General features: G+C 40.2%; 1 protein-coding gene and 1 pseudogene across 2 annotated transcripts; both read left to right on the top strand.

Annotated features, from left to right (window-relative positions):
• Window positions 1-12,219: 12,219 nt before the first annotated feature.
• Window positions 12,220-22,009, top strand: LOC148848972 (L10-interacting MYB domain-containing protein-like). 2 transcript variants are annotated; one of them, XM_088950939.1, is made up of 4 exons: window positions 12,510-12,896; window positions 13,222-13,389; window positions 20,731-21,075; window positions 21,147-22,009. In XM_088950939.1, exons 2-4 carry the CDS (start codon window positions 13,387-13,389, stop codon window positions 21,747-21,749), a joined length of 951 nt encoding a protein of 316 aa, XP_088807065.1. In that variant the 5' UTR covers window positions 12,510-12,896; window positions 13,222-13,386; the 3' UTR covers window positions 21,750-22,009. The 2 variants fall into 2 exon arrangements, with proteins under 2 accessions (XP_088807064.1, XP_088807065.1); XM_088950938.1 differs by lacking the exon at window positions 13,222-13,389 and having other exon boundaries at window positions 12,220-12,896.
• Window positions 16,513-19,750, top strand: LOC148848973 (protein EARLY-RESPONSIVE TO DEHYDRATION 7, chloroplastic-like; annotated as a pseudogene).
• Window positions 22,010-23,785: the final 1,776 nt, after the last annotated feature.

Below are 23,785 nucleotides of genomic sequence, written 5' to 3'. Positions count from 1 at the left end.
GTCGCGAGTATCTGAGAAACTTTGTATAGAATAATAATAATAGTAATAAAAACAAGTCGGCAAGGGGAGCACGGTAAGGATGCTCCCGAGTCCAGCAGCAGGCCGATCGAACAACCGCAGAGGCAGCCTCCGGAGGAGAGGCCAGTCCGGGTAACCACCCACATGATAGTGGGAGGCTCTATCGTCACGGGTTGCACTTCAGCAGCAGCTCGGACTTCGGTTCGTGAAGCCACTCGGGAGGAGCAGAACCCCCTAAAACGGCCAAGGACAGAAGAGCCAATTTTCTTCACAGAAGATGATGCGCGAGGAGTCCACTACCCCCATGATGACGCGCTCATAATAAAACTTAGAATCAATGACTTTAAGGTCAGGCATGTACTCATCGACTCAAGCAGCCTAGCCGATATCCTCTTCAAAGCTGCATTTGACCAGCTCCAATTGTAGAGAAGCGACCTGAAGCATGAAGACACTCCTTTGGTAGGCTTTAGTGGAGAAGAAGTCCAACCCCTTGGGAAAATAGCAGTACCTGTGGAAGTCGGCACGTGGCCTTGTCTGGTCAGATTCAAGCACGACTTCTTGGTGGTCGCGACCCCCTCCCCCTACAATGCCATAGTAGGTCCACTTATCATTTGGCTATGAAGTTCCCAACTGACTTCGGTGTGGGAGTAGCGCAGGGCGACTAGCTCGAGTCCTGTAAGTGCTACGTCGTCGCCCTAAAGGGAAAAACCAAGGTAGCCGACGACCTTGAGCTGGGGCGGCCTATGGAGCAAGACAAAGAACGAGCCGCGCCAACAGAAGAAACAGTCACAATTCTGACCTCAGCAGTAGACCCAGCTCCAACGCTTCAAATCGGTGCTTCCGTCCAGAAACCTCTACGATAAGAACTAGTAAGTTTCTTACTTCAAAATTTAGATATTTTTGCATGGTCCGCAGCAGAGATGCCTGGTATAAACCTTGAACTCATAACTCACAAGTTGAACACTGATCCTGTAGTTAGGCCCGTTAGATAGAAGAAATGCAACCTAGCCCCGGAGTGGTGGAAAGCGGTCGACGATGAGGTCGAAAAGTTTATTGCAGTGGACTTCATAAGATAAGTCCACTACCCGAGCTAGGTAGCCAACCCCATCTTAGTAAAGAAGGCCAACGATAAGTGGTGCATGTGTGTCGACTACACCGACCTTAACCGGGCTTGCCCAAAAGACTACTTACCGCTGCCCAAAATCGACCGCTTGGTAGACGCAACCTCAGAGCATGAGTTGCTAAGTTTCTTAGACGCCTATTCGTGCTATAACCAAATCAAGATGGACCCGATGGACGAAGAAAAGACTGCCTTCATCACGGAATTCGGCCTATACTGTTATAAGGTTATGCCCTTTGGGTTGAAAAACGCATGGGCAACCTTCCAAAGGCTTGTAAATAAGTTGTTTGCGTCGTTAATCAGCAGAAAAGTAGAATGCTATGTAGACGACATGGTCGTCAAAACTCAACTCTCACAAGAATTAATACAAGATTTGCATTCTGTTTTTGAAATTCTGTGTAAGTTTAATATGAGACTGAACCCAAACAAGTGTGTGTTCGGTGTGACCTCGGGCAAGTTCCTAAGATACATCGTTAACTGGTGCGGCATCGAGGCCAACCCGGATAAGATTAAGGCCATTTTAGATATGAGACCGCCCGGAAGTTGAAGGAGGTTCAAAGGTTGAATGGCCGCATAGCTGCCCTGAGCTGCTTCATATCTAAATCGGTGGACCACTGTCTATCGTTCTTTAAGGTAATTAAGAGCAAAGGTTTTGAATGGACCCAAGATTGCCAGCTCGCGTTCGACGAGCTCAAGAAATACCTCGCTAGTGTGCCGACCTTAACCCGGCCCGAGGAGGGCGATGTCTTAGAACTTTACCTCTCGGCGAGCGACGAAGTGGTCAGTTCGTTACTAATAAAGGTAGTAGATTGGGTCCAACGACCCATCTATTATGTTAGTAAAGTATTGCAGGGAGCAAAAATGAGATACCCGGAGATGGAAAAGCTAGCATACGCACTGATAATCGTAGCTCGGAAGCTCCACCCGTACTTCCAAGCTCATACTGTTATCGTCCTCACCGACAAACCTCTGAGGCAAGTATTGCTTAAGCCCGAGGTCTCTGGTCGATTGACGAAGTGGGCCATTGAGCTCTGCGAGTACGACCTCCAGTACAAGCCACGAACTGCCATTAAGGACCAAGCCTTAGCAGATTTCATAGTCGAATGCACATTTAGCTCCGAAGTTCCCAAGCCGGTTGAGCGCAAGGCTCCCACCTCGGGTGAGCCCAAAGCTCCCAGGTCGGTCGAGTTTGAACCCCATGAGGTAGCAGCCAGTGTGGCACCTCTCCTAGCTCGACCAACCGCGAGTTGGGATGAGGAGCCCTGAATCCTTTACGTAGATGGCTCCTCGAACCAATAGGGCAGCGGTGCTGGAATAGTTCTACACGGCCCAAGCGGTACAAAACTGGATTACGCGCTACGCTTCGAGTTTGCAGCGTCTAACAATGAAGCAGAGTACGAGGCGTTGATAGCTGGACTAGCCATAGCCAGAGAAGTAAAAGCAAGGCATATTGTTATCTGTAGCGACTCCCATCTTGTGGTTAACCAGGTCACCGGCGAGTATGAAGCTCGCAAGCCAACCATGATTGCCTACTTGACCAAAGTTAGAGAAGCCCTGCTCGACTTCCAGTCACACTTCATCATATAGATCCCTAGGTCGGAGAACGCTGAGGTCGACACTCTGTCTAAGTTAGCCAGCACTAGCGACATCACCATGAGAACTGTGTACATAGAGGACCTGTCTCGGCCTAACATTCTTAGGGGGGCAGAGGAGGTCGCTCCCGTCATCCAAGTAGAGCCGAGATGGATTGACCCGCTCACGAGCTTCTTGCTACACGGGATCCTCCATGCAGATCATAATGCAGCCAGAACGGTGCAGCGTCAAGCAGCTAAATACGTCATGATAAACGAGCGGTTGTACAGGAGATCCTACATGCTCCCCTATCTGCGTTGCTTGTAGCCTACCGAAGCCAAACTCGTACTCTCCGTAACACTCATGAGGGGTTGTGCGGCGAGCACTTAGGGGGCAGAGCCCTTGCCCAGAAAGCATTTCGACAAGGGTATTATTGACAAAAAATAAAGGCAGATGCCATTGAACTCGTTAGAAAATGTGACAAATGCTAGAGACATGCCAATATCCACCACCAACCCGCTGCCGACCTCAAGTATCTCACCAGTCCGTGGCCCTTTGCACAATGAGGCATCGATTTACTCGGGCCATTCCCGCCAACAACGGGTGGAAGGAATTTCTTAGTGGTAGAGTGGACTATTTTACCAAGTGGGTAGAAGCCGAACCCCTCATAATGATCACAACCCATAATGCTCAAAACTTCTTTTGAAAGAACAATGTATGTTGCTTTGGATTACCTCAGGTATTGATTTTCAACAACGGCAATAAAAGCGCCTCTCCGGAGGAACCCTAGGAGCAACATTTTTTATACAGAGAATAGAAGTAAAAATGTCAAGGTCCAAGGGGAGGCAGTACTCATAACACAAAGAAATGGTCCTAACCATGTTCTGGATAGCGTTGGGATGAAGCTGATCGATGGTAACATTAAAATGGTTTAGCACCTCTACTATTAGGGGGTGTAGGGGAAGACGCAGGCCAAGCTCAAGCTGTTCCTGGAAAATAACTATATCATTGGGACCATGCTCCCAAGCAAAGTTACCAGTGGGAAGACTGTAGACAAGATCCCCAGGAAGGTGAAAATAGCGGATTAGGGACCTGAGTCTCTCCGCTGTCATAGAGGAGGGACCGAAGGTGTCAGGCTCCCTCCCACGAGAAGTAGAGGCCACATCACCGGAGGTCTCTCGAGCCTCCGAAACCTGCTTCCAAGCTCCCCCCGAGCTTGAGGGAGCGTTGTTTTCCTGGTTATCATCCCGGTAATAAGTATGGTACGGATACCCAGACATGATTGACAGTGATTGAGACACACCGGAAAAGACGAAACAAAGTGAACGGAAGAGCTCGGGTAAACTAGATGGATGCGCGACCTCAAAATCCGAAGACAACAAGATAGCATGAAAGGAAATGAGGCCTAGGGGCCATCCTATTTATAGCCACTACGCCTCCGAATCAACGGCCCAGATTGAGGCAGATCCGACGGTTTGCAATCAAGTTGACCACACACTTTCTGAAACCGAAATGTGATTGGCTGCATGTCTCCCATGATTGATGTAATGGCGGTTGCAAGACACTCGGAGTTAAGGGCCGCTTCAACGCATTTTCGGTATTCGAAAAGTTAAAAATCTCCTGATTCCCACGCACAGATTTAATATGAGCAGTCAATCAAGTTTGAATTTTGATCAAATCAGTCCATCACACTTCATAAACTCCCCGCGCTAAGGCGGTACTCTTAGCTCAAGGAATGGGGGGCAATTGATGAATGATGATTTGACCCAACCTATGAAACGGTGACACGTAGACACTGACTCAGCGTAAGCGACAGCTCAGCATTGAGGCCCAGTACAACCAAGTAACGGGCCCATAAAGCAGCTCGCTACATCGTAGCATGCAAAGGGAGGAGCTTGCCACAACGCGAGCCCCGGGTTCCCCGAGCTACCTCTAAAGGGATATTCTGAGGCAACTTTGGCTTGTGAGCTAAGAAAACCAGCTCGCCCGAGCTCCCAAGCAGACAAGTCATCCCGAGGACCAATTCTACTTAGGGTACTCCTGAAGTATTCCGAGCTCGCTGCAAAGTAGCTCGCGAATGGGATACATGAGCATTCCTCAGGAAGCTTCTATCTAACAGGTCGTACCGATCAGACTGTGCCATGTCCCTTACTGACGGCGCAGTCCCTGTCCTTTTGGCAGTCTGAACCCACGTCTCTCAGCAAGCGGAGGCGTGCCTGTCACTTTGGAGATGTGTCACACACCCGGGCAAGGAGTACGTCACAACGGCCACCTGTGCAGCCCTGGCAGGTAACGGCTGTGGCAGGGGCCTAGTGGCGGTTATGCCCGATCTCACAAGAACGCCCCTATAAAAGCCCTCAGGGCAGGAGAGAAGCTTCTTCTAGAGACCTCTAGTCTCTCGAGTATAGTGATAAAGCGCGACCTACAGCTACCGACTCTTCTTTTCCTTCTTTCTTACGTTCTAACTTAAGCATCAGAGTATTCCCACTGGGTAAAATCCCCGGGAATCCTTCCTTTCATCTTCTCAAGCGTCGTTCATTGCCAGCAAGGAGCCAGTCAGCAACCAGCTAGGAGTGCCCGGATCGTGCCGCATCACTAATGTTATCCTATTGTCGATTCAATTTTTCTGGTAGCGATCATCGATGAGAGAGTACGACTTCAACGTTTCTAAGGAAGATGGGGGAGTCCTACAAAACTTTACCTTACCTGTGTATAGTCGCATAAAGGAGCAAAGGTGTTGCTCCCAGACTTTCTATTTAGAGAAGGAAATTAACCCTTTTCACCAAGATGGGTCTGATGGAAGTAGCGAAGTAGAAGGCCCCAGATTCGAGGAGATATTTAAGGAAATTTTAACTAGGAATAAGCTTTCTTTGGAAGCAAGAAACAACGGTCATTTATTAATGATAGAAGACAAAGCTTCGGTGAGGAAAAGAAAAGGGTCCCAATTTAAAGATTTAGGTTCCATTGACCCAGAAATGGATCTAGGGAAAACCTGAACAGATGACAATGACCCAAGCCGTGAAGCTTTAACCCAAATAGTGATGCCAATTGCAAACAAATTGGAGGAAGATATTGGGGCTCAAAATGAAGAGCAGAAAGAGGGGAGAAATACCAAGAAGGCAAGGGTCTAGGCAGATGATGTAGAAGAGGAGGTGATGAAACTGTTAAGAGGTGGCATCAGAATGAACTCAGCTACCTCAAGTGGCAAAAGACAGATTGTTTCTACCATTAGGTAAGGGATGAATTTGTTTCAAATTTCTATTCTAGATGGAATATGGCAACTTTTAAAGCAAATGCTGAAATGGACGATGGGGGAACTTATAGCCTTGGAAAGGGTAGCCCGAAATCCCTTTTGAAAGGGCAATCCTCTTTAAAACATCTCATCGAGGTAACATATTTAAGTGTTTTAAGTGTTATTGACTCAATTTTTAAAGGAAAAAAATTGTTGTATTGCACACGTCTATTTTTTGGAATTCCCTGACTGTTATATGAAAAGAAAACAAGCTAGAGGGAAAGAAATTGTTCAATCATAGAAAGGCGACTTCAGGAGATCTTCTCAAAGCTATTAATAACTCAACCAAAAGAAACTTCTCACTGGGGGTGGTGATGGGTGTTAAAAGGAGTAGAGACTGGTTTTATTTGTCTCATGCCATTTTGAGTCTCTGTTAGGGTTTAAATCTGTCAGTCAAAAAATCTATTAATATTGTTTTGAAACTTTTGAGTTGGATTTGTAGACGTCCTCATAATAGGAAAGAGGTTTCTATTGATCTAAGGTTTAGAAAGATTGAGAGAAGGAACCCCATTAGAGGTTTGGTTAGTGATCAACTTTGGAAAGGGCTTGTGGGAGTTGACCTTGAACACATGGTCAAATAATAGAGAGAATCAGGATCATGTAAAGGTGAAGTTGGACAAGGGGTCTCTCCAACTTGGAATGGAAAGAATTGTTCCCTAATGCTTTTATAATGGTGCTGAATTCCTATGGTTTGAATCACCTCCCAATTTGCCTAAATACAGAACCCATGGGAGAAAAACTAAAGAAGCCTTTGACATTTGAAGAAATGTGGTTGTTACATAAAAATCATGAGAACTTAATTAAGGAAAGTTGGGGGAAAAGCACATATTAGATTTAGATCTCCAAGAAGTGCTCAATTCTAAGAAGAGACCTTAGGAAGTGAAGCAAAGAGGAATTTGGGAAGGTGCATGATCAAATTGAAATCCTTAAACTCTAGTTAGCCAAAGAGAGAGCCAAATTTGGTTTGAATTTTGATTTTGACAAGATGAGACTTATAGAGATAGAGTTGGATCAGGCCTTGAAGTAGGAAGAAATTTACTGGCTTAGAGGTCAAGAATCAACTGGTTGGATGAATTATGGAGACAAGAACACCAAATTCTTCCACAATGCAACCATAAGGAGAATGACAAAAAATAGAATCCTAAAAATCAAAGATAGAAAAGGGGTTTGGGTAGAAGGGCAAGACCAAGTTAGTAATGTCCTAATAGAGCACATTCAAGAAATTCTTTCTTCCTCAAATCCTTCGGATATAGATTCAACCATGGACTTCTTGGAAGGGAAATTATCTAAGGAAGATAATGAAGAGTTGTAGAAAGATGTCACATAAGAGGAAATAAATGAAGCCTTGTTCCAGATGGCCCCGAAAAAAAGCTCTAGGGCCAAATGGCTTTCCTAACTTTTTCTTTTAGAAGTTTTGGAAGGTAGTAAGGGAAGAGGTGACAGGAGAGGTTAAAAAGTTTTTCTCGTATGGAATCCTTATCAGAGACCTCAACTCCACCTTGATAACCTTGAACATGAAAGTGATGAACCCTGAGAGTGCTACCCAGTTTAGGCCCATTAGCTTGTGCAATACAATTTACAAAATTATTTAAAAAATCATGGCAAATAGGCTCAAACCTCTACTTAACAAAGCCATCTCCTCAAATCAGAGTGCCTTTATTCTTGAAAGATCCATTACTGACAATATTTTCATAGCCAAAAAGTTATGCATTACATGAACAAAACCAAGGAAAAAAAGGGATTCATGGTTGTAAAACCAGACATGAGCAAAGCCTATGACAAGGTAGAATGGGACTTCCTTCAAAAAACCTTGCAAAGGTTGGGGTTTGGAGACAAGTGGGTCAACCGGGTTATGTTATGTGTTAAATTTGTATCTTACCAAATCTTGATAAATGGTATTCCTTCAAAAAAAGACTTAGCCTCAAAGCAGTCTAAGGCAAGGAGACCCTTTGTCCCCATATTTATTTCTAATTTGCTCTGATGTTCTCTCTACTATCCTAAATAACATGGTAGATAAGAATGTTATGTTATTAAGATTTGTAGGCAAGCACCATTCATATCTCACATTTTCTTTGCAGACGATAGCTATCTTTTCTTAATATCAAATCTTAGTGAAGGGAATAAGATGTTGGATGCTTTGGAAATCTATGAAAAAGTCTAAAATCTTTTTAGTAAGAACATGCACCCTAGACTTCAAAAGATTCTGGCTAACTCTCTTAGATTCATAAAGGTATCCAGCCCCTCTTTATATTTGGAAACCTACCCTAACATAGGGAGGAAAAAATGCCATTTGTTCAATTAACTCACTGAGAGAGTTGAAAATAAGGCCAGAGTTGGAGGGGAACCTTATTGTCTCAAGCAGGAAAGGATGTTTTCATAAAAGCAGTTCTCATTGCTATGCCAAACCATTACATGTCCTATTTCTTGATACCCAACAAAGTCTGTGAGGATATTGTTAAGTGTCAAAGAGAGTTGTGATGGGGGGACTATGATAGAAGAAAGAAAATAAGATGGACTCCTTGGACCCAAATTTGTAGGTCAAAGCTTGACGGGGGGTTGGGGTTTAGGGATCTTCACCTCTTCAATGTTGTTTTATTGGCAAAATTAGTTTGGAAGCTAAGTGTGGATACAAGCAGTTTATGGGCTCACCTTCTAAAAGCAAAATATTTTCCTAGATGCCATTTTCTTGAAGCCAAAAGGGTAGTAACATTTTGGAGGGGTGGAGCATTATGGAGGGAAGAAAATTGTTAGAAAAAGGAATTATGTAGAAAGTCAATACAGGGGAAAGGGTTGATGTTTGGAAGGACTCTTGGATTCTAGGCCTCAAAGGTTTTAAACCAATGGGTCCTAGGCCAATACAAAGTAATCTACGGGGGAGGGAGTTTATAAATCAAGAAGAAAGAGGGTGGGGTGTAGAGAAGATTATGAGGTTTTTTACTCTAGTAGAAGAGGAGAAAGTTTTGAGTATTGATCTAGCAACAAACTTGTGGAAAGATGAGCTGATATGGGTTCATAATCAAAAAGGGAGATTCACAGTATGGTCAGCATACCGTGTAGCTAGTCAAAGTTTGGATTCTGATGATCTAGAAAGGGATAAGTCTATAAGAGATAAAGATCTATGGAACTCTTTGTGGAAAACCCTATGTAACCTAAAATCCTGAATTTTCTTTGAAAATGCTGCTATAATGGCATCCCAGTTAGGAAGAACTTGGCCAATAGGAAAATTCTTGACTCAACAGTTTGCTTGAGATGTAATCAAGATTAAGAATCCATTGTTCATGCCCTGCTCTTATGTGACAAAGCTAGAGGTATCTGGCTTGGAGTAGGTTGTGGAGTCAAACCTTCAAAAGATTCTACCGCTTCAAACTTTGGGAGTTGGTTTTCACAAATCATAAAGGACCTTGGTAATTTAAACAACAAACTAATGGTTCAAATAGCTATAACTCAGTGGGAGATTTGGAAGGACAAGAATACTTTTTTGTTTTTTTGAAAATGAGAATACTAACCCAATTGTTGTGATTTCCTTAATTCACAGAGCCATTGGGGAGACATCTCAGACATGGTTTTAGAAATTAGGAAGCTCTTTGCTTCCTAGAAAAAAGCCCAGGAAAAATTATTTTTGGTTGCCACTAGACTCAGGTTTCATCAAAGTCAACTCAGATGGTGGCTTTGGTTCAAATGGAGTCGCTTCTCTTGGTTTTGTGATTAGAGACGAGTAGGGTTTCTATTGGGGGAGCTGTTGCAAGTTCTTGTATTGCTAATTCAGCATTGATTGCCGAATCAAAAGCCATGCTCCAAGCGGTAGCTTTTGCTGTGAACCAAGGATAGTATAAGATTATCTTTGAAGTAGACTCAAGCCAACTTATTAGTTACTTGTTTAAGAAGGATGCCACTCCCCACCAAGATGTTTCAGCGCTAGGAAATCCTCTTTTTCTGTTAAATCACCCGTGAAGTTAATGAGTTGGCTCATGCAGTAGCCAAGATGGGTCTAGTTTACAACTTTTGCTAGAAAGATGCTTGCCTAAGATGGATGGTAGGTTCTATGTTAAAAGACATTACTGCCTTTTCTGCTGCTCCTGGTAGTTTAAGGTCACTGAATTGTGGGTGATGTGTTGTTTTTGTGTTTCTTTTTCTCTTTGTTTTTTTTTTTTATGTTCTCTTCTTTGTGTTATTGTCTCTAAAAAAAAAAGAATGTTGAATACGGTTTTAGAGGAAGACCCATTTCGTATTTTTCTCGTTGTTGTGTTGCTGAATAAGGTTGTACATTCTATTGCGCATTATGCTCTTTCTTTCCCATAGGCTTCAACGTTGGCTTCTGTTCCACCTTTTCTTATTGCTAGTACTGTAATTTGAGCTTTTCATTAATGTATTTGCCTAAAATGAAATACACGGTTGCCATGGTTGACTTTAACTTGGAGTAACTAATCTATAAATAGGAGACAAGTGACAAATTTATATAAAAATATATAAGTGTTCTGGAGGGGATGGCAAATATTTTGTCCTTTTCTATTGGTGATGAGGAAACAACAAAACAATGGGTGAATATAATTGGGGTAATCGAAGTTTGCAGGTGAGGCTTTAATTCCCACTACAACTTAGAAACAATGTAAGATGTAACAAGTTGGAAATGGGACAAAACAAATAGAACTTTGGTATTTTTTCATTGCCATGTCAGGAGAAGGGTATTTGGATGTTGATAAAGAAAATTATATGACATCTAAAGGGCATTTATATTTTTTTATATGTCATTTAACAGTTGGTTAACGATAACTAATGGGTTGGTATATTTTGAAAGTTCAAGTACTGAATTATCACGTTTTAATGTTTGGGGACCAAAGTGGCACTAGGCCCAAAGTACAAGGTACTAATTGGGATTTTTCTCGAAAAAAAACAACAAAAAACTATTGAATGGATCGAATAGGTCAACGATTTGACTACCCAAGTTAGAGCTCGGATCTCCTGCCTACCAGAACTCGTCCCCAAATTAGTGGGTCGTTGACAAAATCAATGGTTTTTGGCCAAGGAGCATGTTAAGGGTGAAATGAAACCAATTGCCTGGACGAATCGAAATAGTTCGACTATCTGGGTCAATGGTAGTTCGAAAACATCGAGAAAACTTGGGTCTAACACAAACTTTGGTTGGGTTTAAGTTAAGGCCTCACACCTACCTAAACAATACAATTATACATGCATTTTATTAATAAATAAATATATATATATATATATATATATATATATATATATATATATATATATTTCTAATTATATATACATAAATGTACAAGCAATCAACTAGTATCATAAAAATATACCCAATCAGGGGGTATTCATCAAAATTCACGAGTTGAATGGTCAACAAAACTAGGGGTGCAACTTAAGCAGGCCTAGCGTGAGCTCGAACCAACCCAACTCGAAATTGTACACAAGTTGGGCTTGGATTTTTGGTCCTCAGGATGGTCTCGAGCCCAAGAAGTTGGGCTTTTTTATTTTTCAGGCCAGGCCTGGGTCAAGCCCTTAGAATGCCCCAACTTGGCCCAACTATACACACTCATACATACATATGTATATATATGTAAATTTTGCATACATATTTACATACATACATACATACATACATAAATGCATATATACATATATAATTTTAGAGCAGGTTCATTGACCAACCTAAGCCCGACTCGAGCCTGAGCTCAATCCGAGTGCATCAAATTACAGTGCGGACTAGGCTTGAATTGAGAAGATCGGGCTTGACCTTGGACTTAGTTCTGGCTCAGACCTTAAACCCAAATTTTAGGGTTGGACTTGGATTAATCATAAACTCGACCCAACTCACCCAACTTGCATGCCTAATTAAAACTCTTGTAATACCTACTTTAGGTATCATATGTACATGTACACTTATTACATACTTTCAATCAACATAATGTGTACCAGGCATGACCGAGCCAGAGTTAAAATAGGCAAGCCCGGGCCTGCCTGGTTTACCAAAGAAAAGCTGGACCAGGCCGGATAATAAATGATCAACCTTAACCCGGCATAGCCCATGCCACATGATTCAGTCGCATAAAGTACCGGAGGCTAACCTCAAATTAAAACAGGTTCATTCAGGCTGTTTGGTTTAAAAGAAAATATACGAAAAGGAAGGAAAAGATAAGAAAATCTTTATAATATTTTCTTTTCATTCCCTTATCTATCCTTTTCTTTCCCAACATTTTCTTTCAAACCAAACACATCACAAACCCTAGTCAAAATGATATACTTGTAGACTACTGTGATCCTTTTTATTGAATTTCATCTCCTAACCCCAACAAAACTCAATCTAACATTAACATACACCTGGATATTCTTGGGAGAGGTCACAGGTACTGCACAATCTTCAGAGTATGAAACCCTTTTCGTAATCGTTGGATTTTCAAGCGACCACTACAGTTCAGGAAATGGCGTCAAATGTTACGTGGATTCCAATCTGATGGGTACAGAGAGGGCCTCGCATGAGTGAACCCTCATGGAATCACTTTTTCGATGGAAATCAGGAAAAAACGACACGGTTATAGTCGTTATGCCCGTTATTCAAAACATCGAGGATTAGGCTTTATTTTGCAGTCCCACCGTCTCCCCCGCTCGCTTTCCTTCTTGCCTAGGGGCTAGGGCTTTGCTTCCATTTACTGTTTCTCCATCTATGGCTTCCTTTGAGCTGTAGTCGGAAAGAAAATAAACCCTTTTGCGTCTAATCGGGTTCTCTGATAAGGGTTAGGGTTTCTTTCATGTACACTTTCTCTGATTGCTTTAAATAGAAGGTTCATTTCTCCAGTTCTCATCTTCAAAATATATCTGAAATGGCAAATTCGAGACACTGAAGCAAAGCCGTAGTTCAAGGGGAGCTTGAGCCGAAAAAGGGTGTGTGATTTCTTTGGATGCCTTCCTTTTCTTTGATTTTTTTTTTGATTTTCCCGTAACAGTTATTCATTTATGTTGTATACATTTCTAACCGAGTTTAGTCCATATCCACTTTTTGAAGTTTCTAGTGACCTAGAATTGTTGGCATGCGAAATAATACACGAGTTCTTTCATTTTATTGCACTTGATCTCCATTATTTTATTGGTCATTCAGTAGTCGTCTCCTGATGGTGAATCAGTCATTTTTTGTCTGATCCATTAGTGGATTATCTGATTAAATCTCATTTCGAGGACATTAATTTGAAGATGGTATCTCTAAACACAGGCCCTAAAATCTGATTTTGATTGCTTGAAAAAGAGCTATCATTCTCGAAGCAGTCAGTAAGAAGAATTAGAATTTATTACAGTGGGCCAAGGCATAAGCTCAATCTTTTCATAGAAACTCTGGGAGTTTGGGCCCTTGCTTCTTATCGACTTTAATGGACTTTAGATGGTACGTGATTTGTGATGATCAGTGAGATTTCAGAAATACCTGTGGCGTGGGTTAGCAGTTTTTTTTTTTTTTTAATTTCTTTCTCTATGTTGTATGAAAACAGATGTTAATTCCAGTGCGAGACATCACTTTGAAAGGGTTATTTGTAAGGTGTTTTGTTATCTGTTTCTTTGGTAAGGTTTAGAGGATACAATGACTATACAACAAAAGAACAGCTTGTATGTTGACACTGGTCATAAGATAGCTCCTCCAAATGACCCAAGAATCTCCCATATGACAATTTTGTTGGGTAACTTAGTATATTCACCAACTTGTATTGTTTCAATATTGTTTTTACTGATTTGACAGTGCTACATGTTTGTCTTGGCTGCCTCTATTCATGGTATAAATTTCAGCCTCAAAGTACTTGTAACATGTATACAGATTAATTTATATAATAAAAGAATAGAACTTCGAATAGAAAACACTTTTTTGGGAAACCACCAACACAAGGCTGATGTGGACTGGAGGATTCAACACTTGGCTGATCACGAAGGTCTCCTACCTGGGTTGTTTGGGTCTGCTTGTTCACCTCTCCGCATGGCAGAGATAGAGTAGATCATCAGGGCAAGGTTGTTTGGCTCATTACAGGAGCAAATGTTGTATACCTTGGTTGTCAGCTAGGTAGAGTTGTCATTAGATTAATCCAGGTCTATATTTCTATGCTGAGCATCAATTTTGAAGCTTGGATTTCAATGGAATGGGCTATTTACTTAATCTATTTTCATACTAGGCTCTTTGGTCCAATTTAAAAAATACAGAGGCATGAGGCAACGGGCAAGGTACAAGGCCATTAGATGCGTTAGGCATAAGCCTTGAAGCACGAGACATAGGCCACATAAGTTATAACATTGTAAGAAAAATATGAACCTAAATAAGGAAAACGTAGAAAAATGCACAAACAAAGTGCAATTTCTTTATACAAAGAGCATACAAAAGAGCTCTATATGAACTCATCATATTTTTAAGAATCATTTAACAACCATTAAAAGTTATTTATAGCTTTTCCATTCTGGCCAGGGAATATTTTCTTAAGTTGTTTGCAGACAGTGGATCACTCCTTGGTAGCCTTATATGGTTAGCAGAGGTTTGGGCAGCAAGGGATTCAGGAAAGAGGGGTTTTATAGAATCTCACTCCTTTTGCTATCTGTTGGAGGCTATGAAAAGAAGAGGAATAGCAGAATCTTGGAAATTTAATGAAATTCAGATGGTGATCAGGAGAAGAATCAAAGGATCCATCTTCTCTTGGGCATCAATTATGAAAGGTTTTGAAGGGCTCCAGTTTCCAAATTTTGTAATGGATGGGAGTCCATTATCTATGATGTGAAGGGGGGAGGATTGTTGGTTTTATTGTAATCATGGAATAGTGTTTTCATTCCTCCTTTGTATCTGGAACATTCACCCACCTCTTTAATGAAATGAATTCTTAATTACCAAAAAGTTCTTAAAAAGCTTTAAATTAAAATGATACCTCAAATGGTTTTAAAGGTGTGAACCTCAAGATTGAGCCTTGAAGTGTTTTCCTTGAGTGTCTCTTCAAGGCGAGCCACAAGGCATAAACCTCATATGTTTTTTAAAACATTGATACTCTCTAAGGCTATTTTTGCAAGTCTTCTACCAATCCAGACCTGTGAATTACAAAAGCCTTTAACTCTATTGGATGACAGAGACCCTTCTTAGCAATGCACTTGTGCGTGTATGTGGGTTGCACTGCAAGGAAAAGAATGAGTCACATAATTTGTGTTTCTTTAATAAAACACATTTTTTATCTTTGTTTTAGCATGGGGTGCCTTCAAGGTTTCTTCACTTCAAATACCATAAATATTAATTTTTCTAAGCAGTGGTCTCATAAGCTGCACTTGTGTGTGTATGCGGGTTGCACTGCAAGGAAAAGAATGAGTCACATAATTTGTGTTTCTTTAATAAAAACAAACACATTTTTTAGCTCTGTTTTAGCATGTGGTGCCTTCAAGGTTTCTTCACTTCAAATACCTTAAATATTAATTTTTCTAAGCAGTGGTCCCATAAGCTGCTCCAAGAGTAGTTGGAAGTTTCTTAACAAGTAACAACTGACCAGCTTGTTGTAACATACAACCAATATAAGTAGTTAATTATGTACATGGCATAATATTTCTGGTGGAATAGTTGATTCCAAAACTATGTAATTGTGAATATAGTTTTCATCATTATTTTCAAAATTTTCAGTTAACGTAAATAGTTATTTAACTTGAAGATACAAGTTTATAATGTTTTTTTTAGATGGATAAAGGTTATTTTATTAAAAAGCACAAAGGATACATATTACAAAATCCCCACAAAGTGGTGTGGGATACAAGTTTATAATATTTGCTAGAATTCAGGGGAAAAATGAGCTCCATCCATCATGAAATTGAGAACAATGAGTTGATTAATGACAGAATAAGAAATTAAAAGTGGATTTCCCTTTAGGCAAATGGTATATCTGCATTTTTCCTAAGAAAACCAAATTGATTGCCATGGATCCATGATCACCATGAGAGCATATAAACCACATCTTTAAGATCTGATTCATACTCATACCATATTATGTTCTTGTAACCATTTCTTTATACTTTTAGGAAGAATTTTTATAACTTGTTTCATTGGTTAGGAATGAAAGATCGGCTTGGGTAGTCAGACCATTTGACTTAGCTGGCCTGCATTTGGGTCTATAGCCTTTTATACAGAGAATATGTGTTTCATACACATGACTCAGTCTTGACAATCTGGTTGATCTTTCAGTTTGAGTGCATTAAGTGATTGTACGGACTTTAAAGGACTGCATTTGGTCATGTCATATTGCATTTAGTATACTCGTTTACAGCTTATGGAGTGCCATTAACATGAACTCAGCATACTTAACAGTATTTTCTGGATGCCCTCGGTACTTCCTAGTTTTCAATTATCACATTCTGAGAAAAGCAGTATTGGCATATGATACCACCTGAAGCAAAGAAGTATGGTGAGAAGGAGGGGGAAGGATACCTAGAAAGCAAGCTTTGCAGTTGAGGGATTGGAGAAGTCTATGCAGCTATGACTTGTGCCTAGACTGGGCTCCTCTTAGAAATGGGAGTTGGAGTTGGAGTGTTGGACAAAAATGGTAATTGTTTGTATTTGAGAAGGGAGAGCCTTCCTAATATTGACAGTGCTCAATTGTCGTATAATTTGTTTTCAGAGTCATTACTAGCAGGTGGTTTCCTTCTGTTTGTCTCACTAGTTGCTAATCTTTTCAATTATTGAGTTCTATAGAAACAATAGTTTGATATATGATACCACTGGAAGATCCTCTATGCCACAAGTTACAAGAGAAAGTAAATGAAGCTATGTCTCGACAGGTTATGTTATCTCACCATGTTCTTGTAAGTTGTAAGAAATGAATGGGAGGCGGACCTGGATAGAATTAATCATTGTTGGTATGTGAGAATGGGAGAGCCTTATTAATGTCCAAAATGAGAAAATTGTGTTCTTTGTGAGTGATTACTAGCAGGTAGCACTTGCAATGTATACACCACGTGAAAAAGGATTAGACACATGGTAAAGGTTGGTTTGCAAATTGCAATTAGGGGTGTCTGTTTGTACTTTAGCCCTCCTATGCCGACATGGTCTTCTGATTTTGGTCTAGCCTTGATTAAGTCAAGTTTATTTATACTTGCATTGCATAATAAATCTGTGAATATTTATGTATATCTAATTACCTTATACAAAAAGTAGCAAGAGGCAATTTGTTGCTGCCGATATCTCAAGGACAATTTTTTATTATCCTCAATATTTATGCCTTTTAAGGAAATAGTTTAACAAAATAGTACTTCAAATAATTGATCCTTCTCATAAATTTGAGTACAATTTTTGCCCTCAAAGTGAATACCATATTTAGTTCTAATATTCATAATGTTTTTTTCATCTCTCTTCTTTGGAAGCAGCCTCTCTGTATGTGCTGCATACATCTATCCCTCCTCAGACCCCGCATTGGCGGGAGCCTCGTGGACTGGTCTGCCCTTTTCATCTCTCTTCTCTTCAACCACAGAGCTCTTTCCTTTTGCTGTTCTGTTTAGAGTGGATAACTAAGAATTAATGTATAATTTTTTCACAAAATAACAACAGATAATGAGGCCTGGTCTCCTTCATGTGTTGGGTGGAAGAAATTAAACTTTGATGGTAGTTGTATGGGCAATCCTGGACCATCAGGTATTGGTGGGGTAATTAGGGAAGAAAATGGAAACATTCTAGCTTTGTACTCAGGTCCTATTCAGCACGGAGATGTGGTGAGATCAGAATTATTGGCAGCAGTCTATGGAGTAGAGAAAGCTAAAGAAATGGGGATTACTAAGCTGATTATTGAAGGTGATTAAAAAGTAGTTGTGGGCTGGTTAAAAAAAGGGAAGGAATCATATGGAAGTTAAGGAATGAATTCAGGAGATTCAAGCAGATTTCTAAAGATATGATGATCCAAATAAGATGGATAAGGAGGTCTGCAAACAGTTTGGTTGATGGTCTGGCAAAAGCAAGGAACTCAAAGACAATCTATGTTGTGGGCAATTCTGTAAATAGTGAATAGTTTCTGGGTGGGCTTTTTTTTTGTGCCCACAACTCTTTGTTGTATCTCTATTTTTTAATCTAATGAATCAATTTTGTGTTGCTGATAAAAAAAGTTTATATATACCCACATGATACATAATCACAGGTGGTACATCCATAAACATAAACATATATACTTGCTGAAGGCAGTTATGTTGATGCATTTTTATGAATTATGGCAAGAGGTAAACATTCTGAATACACAGAAACATTCATACCACAAACACATATCCATTGCTTGGTGTAAAGGTAAAATCTCAGGCTGACAAGTGTAAGAATGTGGGTTTGAGTCTAAGAGTGTCTACTTTGTGGCAAAATAAATAAATAAATAAAGATAAAGGAGGCCAAAGCTTAGGTCTATATCCAGCCTGCTCCTCCTAAGACCCCAGATAGCTGGGATCAACATTAGGCAGTGGCCTTTTTTACATATATGCATACTCCCACCCACTAGGCCTACTTTCAGGGATAGCCTTGTATTTATAGCATAAAAAGTGGCCTGGCCTTGCCTAAGACCTACAACAGTGGTTAATTTTTCAGGAAATTGCAGATTACTTAGTACCTTATACTTTGGGGGTAATCTCACTTTAGTACCTGAATTTCAAAACGTACCACTGCAGTACGTGAACTCCCTGCCAGTTTTGTCCCCCATCGTTAATGAACATTACTGTGGGTAATAAAATATCTGTGATGCAATCATGCAATACACAGATAGACGGGTAGGTCTGAACATTAGCTGTGTTTTGATAGTTAGAATGATTTTGATCCAAAAAAAGTTTCCTGCATGATGATTGATGCCCACTCATTAGATTAACTACTTGTACAGAGAAGACCTTGGAAACAAGTCATCAAATCAAACTCAGAAACTGCATCTCCGTTCATTTCAAACCCCAAATCTTCATCTTCTGTGTATCTTGTGATCGATTCGTCCAATTGGTTGAAGGACTCCAAGCCCTCTTCCTGTTCTTCCCTCTATCCCTCCATTGCATGAACGACGTTGTCGAGAACCTATTCCCAGACAAGGACGATATCCATGAAATTGCCCATTCTCATGCTCCATTTGCTTCCCATACAATCTTTTGACGAGGTCCTCGTCAAGATTCCCAGTACCATTGTATATCTCATCAACAGGCAATACAGTATTGAGCTCACTTGCAGTGACCTGACAATCGTTTGTCTCTGGTAGGGTGAAAACGTTGTTGTTGTTCTTGCTCATGCCAACAATGAGATCCAATGGCCTCTTGCCATGGGCGAGGCTGTCATCAAGCTCAATGATTCCTGGTACTTCACTCTCCATGTTCCCATCGATGAAGGGTCTGACTTTGACAATGAAGAAACCAAAGTCGACATGGTTTGGAGAATTTGGTAACTATGGTCTGACTATCGCATCCAAGGGGCAGGAGAACTTACTCAAGGAGTTGGATGGGATTTTGGAGCATTATAGTAATTTTTCTGTGCAGGTCTCAGGGAAGGGGAAGTCAGAAGTCTTGGACATCTCGGTGGTGAAGGACATCTCTCTATCTGAGTTAAAATCAGAGAAGGAAATGGAGGAAAGATCTGTGGTTTATTGGACTACATTGGCTCCAAATGTGGAGGACTACCGATAGGGCCTTTGTTAACAGGTGGCATTATCTCTTGTCACTGAAAGGAAGGAAGGAAGAAGGAAAGAAAGATCACTGCTTCTCTGGTTCAGTCTCAAGGAAGAAGACAATGAACAGTGTCTCTTGTCACTTGTCACTGAAAGGTCATTGAAAGAAAGATCTCTGGCATTATCTCTTGTCAATGAAAGGAAGGAAGGAAGATCACTGCTTCGCTGGTTCAGTCTCAAGGAAGAAGATAATGAACAGTGTCTTCTTCCATAGGGTAGTTTTAAAAGTTCCAAGTTGTACGTGTCATCATGTGATACAGATAACTGATGGACTGTTAAACGGTGGGGACTAAACTGGCAGTTTTTGTGACTTTAGCTACTGCAGTGGCACATTTTGAAGTTTGGGTACTAAAGTGAGACTACCCCAAAGTACAGGGTACTAATCTGCAATATACCCTTACTTTTTAGATTTAGAATAGTTGTCACTGGGGTTTTCTTTTTTTGATGTATTGCAAAAAATATAATCTTATCAGAAGCATAACTAGTCTTTCTTCCTTGGTTTAATTTTCAATATATCTTCTTATTTTCTGACCTTGTGAGAAATGCATTATGACTGTTGTGTTTCAGCTAACACTCTATGCAACAAAGACAACTTTGGTAAGTGAACCTCTGATGGTTGAAGAGTCTGAGGCATTTCAGTTTTGTTAGTGGGAATAAAGGAATAAAAGAATTTCTTCAAATGGTTAACTGTTTATTTATCATTTTATAGGGTAAAATTGAAAAGAAAAAGACAGATCATACAAGTGCCTTGTTACCAGACCTGATAAGTTTTGGTGTACCATTAACATGCTAATCAGTTGATCTCTTGGACAATGGTAGTCCAAGTTATGACCCTAACTTTAATTTTTTTATTGATAAAAGTGAATAAAGCTCTAATTTTTGTTCAGAGTATGCATGTTTTAGGACCATTTAGCATATACCATTTCTTCCTATGTCTATGAGGCCTTTGAAAAGTGGTTTTCTGTTTGTGTGGATGGATGTTATTTTGGTTCAAATGTGACGCATGATATTTGCCATGCATTTCTTCTCATACCCTCTTTTAACAGTTACTTGTGAAATTGTAGATGGATGGTCAATCCAGTGAATATAAATTGAGGCAAGACCGGTTGAGGACAAGGTGGACAGCATCCCTTGATAAGATATTTGCAGACCTGGTGGTAGAGCAAGTTCAACTGGGGAACAAGAGGACAAACAATGTTTTTGACAAGAAAACATGGAAGCATATACGTGATGAGTTCAACCGACAAACTGGCCTAAACTTTGATAAGAAACAATTGAGGAAACACCTTGTGGTTTTACGAACACGGTATTACAACTTGAAATCAGTTTTTGATCAAGATGGCTTTGGATTGGATGGATCTCAATGCATGATAACAAATGAATTTGAACTAGGGGAACAATTCATTGAGGTACCATACTCTTTCTGAAATTCTTTTTATCTTAAATGAAACTTATGTTATTGATAACTTCCACTTAATAGGTACAACCCAAGCCCGAGACTATCAGATTCAAGGATTGTCCTATTTATGAACAGCTGTGCACAATATTCTCTGAGAAAGGGGCTGATGGTAGGTATGCCCAGTCAAGTCACTATGGTGAGTCACACAAAGAGATGACCGGGATGGAGACTCCTGCAACCGCATCATGTCCAAAAACTGCAAAAACGCCTGCTAACCCTTCAAGGCCATCAATGTTTGCACAACATGATTCTTCCTCACCTTCAAGACCGGACACACTCGATGGACGAAAGAAGCGTCGATCTGAGACACAATCGGGTCAGGGCCTTCGAATGAGAAACTGTGATGGGACTACTGGTGATGCTATAGCAGAAGCTATGTTAGAAATGGCGGCTGCTTCAAAGCTGAGAGCAGTTGCAATGACGCAGGCTAATGACCAATTTTCTATTTCCAGTTGCATCAAAGCATTGGATGAGATACAAGGCGTTGATCAGAACATCTATTTTGCTGCTTTGGATCTTTTTGAGAACCCCAATCTGAGGGAGACGTTCGTGTCCCTGAAAAACGAGAAACGGTTGGCCTGGTTGCAAGGAAAATGTATGGCTCTCTCTGGTTCCATGGTGTGAGGTTTAACAAGGACTTATTATTACAATTATGTTTGCTTTTATACCTATGCTTATATAGTATTAGCCTAAACATAACAGCCATGAATTTTGGTTTTGGATGCCTTGTTTTGACACTTACAGCAAACCACTTGTACATCCATGTCAAGGTAAGAACTTCCTATCATCTGTTCATGTTTTTTTTTTTATTTATTTTTGGTATATTTTTCATGTAATCAATTTGTAGGTTGGACTTTGGAGGCAAATCATTCTGTGTTGAGATCTGATCCTCTGTAATGGGTCTTGAAACGGTTGAGGAGGGCACCTTGTACTTAATATGGCAAGGGGCATCCTCGTTCCAACACTGCCAAGTTTTTATTTTGTTGTTTGACGAGAGGAACCTTGACAAGGTGTGCCACGAGTGTAGAATATGACAAAGACAACATGGATAATTGCCGTCTGAATCTACGCACCATCAATCATGTTTGTGAATTGTAATGGCTAAAACTTAAAAGAGATGTGTGCTCGTAAGATGAAGATGAAGGTCCGCATCTGCTCGCAGCTTGTGTGATAGGGGCGGGGCGAGCTCTATGTTGAAGTGTGGCAATTGGCAATGGCAAGGAGGAATCCTTAGGAGTGAGCCAAAAAAAATGAAAAATCGAATCGACCAAAAAAACCAACTGAAATCGAATCAAAAAATTGGTTAATTGAATCGGTCGGTTTGGTTTTGGTTAATCAATATAGAAAATCGGCATTTAATCGGATCGTCTGGTATATATATATTTATATATTATATATATTTGTGTATGTTATATGTATTTATATATGATAAATTAATAAATATACATTATATATAAATATATATTTATAATATATGATATATTATTTATTTAAAATATAATATTTTTTATTATATTTATATATTTTATAATTTATATTGTAAAAAATAAAAAGTTGAAAAACTGACGAACCAAACTGGTTAACTGAACCAGTCAACCGGTTAATCGGTAGATTTCAGTTTGGTTTAATTACCGGTTTTCCATTATCGGTGAGCACCCCTAAGAATTCTCGTATAACACTATCGGTGTATGAGATGCCCTTCAGTAATTGCATGCCAAAATCCAAAGAGGACTTCTGCACCCAGAATCGAAGTTCTCCCACGTCGCAACTCGCAACTCAGACATTGCCTAACCTACTTCACCTTGGTCAGAGACAAAAAGGTCCAATGCATTGGGATGGGCTTGGATTGGCCGTTAACCGTATAAGATAAGAGGAGTCAAAGCAGGCAATAACTACAATCTTAGCACTGATTCTTTAGGCCATGTAAAAAATGGGGGGAGTAATCGGGTGGGTTTTACGGAATTGCAATAATCTTGTGTGGGGTAGATGAAAAGTTTTTTGTTTTGTTTTTTCTTTTTTCAGATATCCAATATTATTCTAGAGGATGGATAAGTTATTTATCCACTCATCGAAAATTCAAATCGCATGAATTCTCTTCTATCAAGCAAACGCTGTATTTATGAGTACTAGGCATTATATGCAACCAAATACCATGAATTGAAATAACAACTTTCAATCACCCCCAAATCGTTATGATTAGAGAATTGAACTTTCAGCTAGAGTTCAAATCAGCCTCCCACATGATTGCTCCCCATAAGGTCTCACACCACATTCTAACCGTGTATAACATCTCACAGCGCATTTCTGCCGTGTATTGGGAACATCTAATAATAATAATATCATCATTTCTGTCATTTCTGGTATCATCATCAGATGTTTTCAATACAGGGCGGGAATGTGTTGTGGGACATTGTGGGAGACAATCTTGTGAGGGCTGATTTGATCTCTTTCCACTAGAATACCCCGGCCCATCCAGAAAATTTTCAGCTCTAACAATCTAACATCCATCAGTTCCAACTTTCAATTCCAGGTGAGGAGCAAAGAGCAATAGAACACACCGGCGAATCGGCAATCCAACAATAATGGGCCTTGACTGACCGGGACCAAAAAAGTTGACCCAGTGGGCCCTCTCCTTATCCTCGTTAAATTAGATTAAAAGG

Source organism: Nelumbo lutea, chromosome 6 (genome assembly GCF_056320005.1).
Source record: "Nelumbo lutea isolate HS-2025 chromosome 6, American lotus-T2T, whole genome shotgun sequence".
Classification (NCBI taxonomy): domain Eukaryota; kingdom Viridiplantae; phylum Streptophyta; class Magnoliopsida; order Proteales; family Nelumbonaceae; genus Nelumbo; species Nelumbo lutea.
Note: the sequence above shows the minus strand (reverse complement) of the source record. Positions and strands in the feature narration are given on the sequence as shown.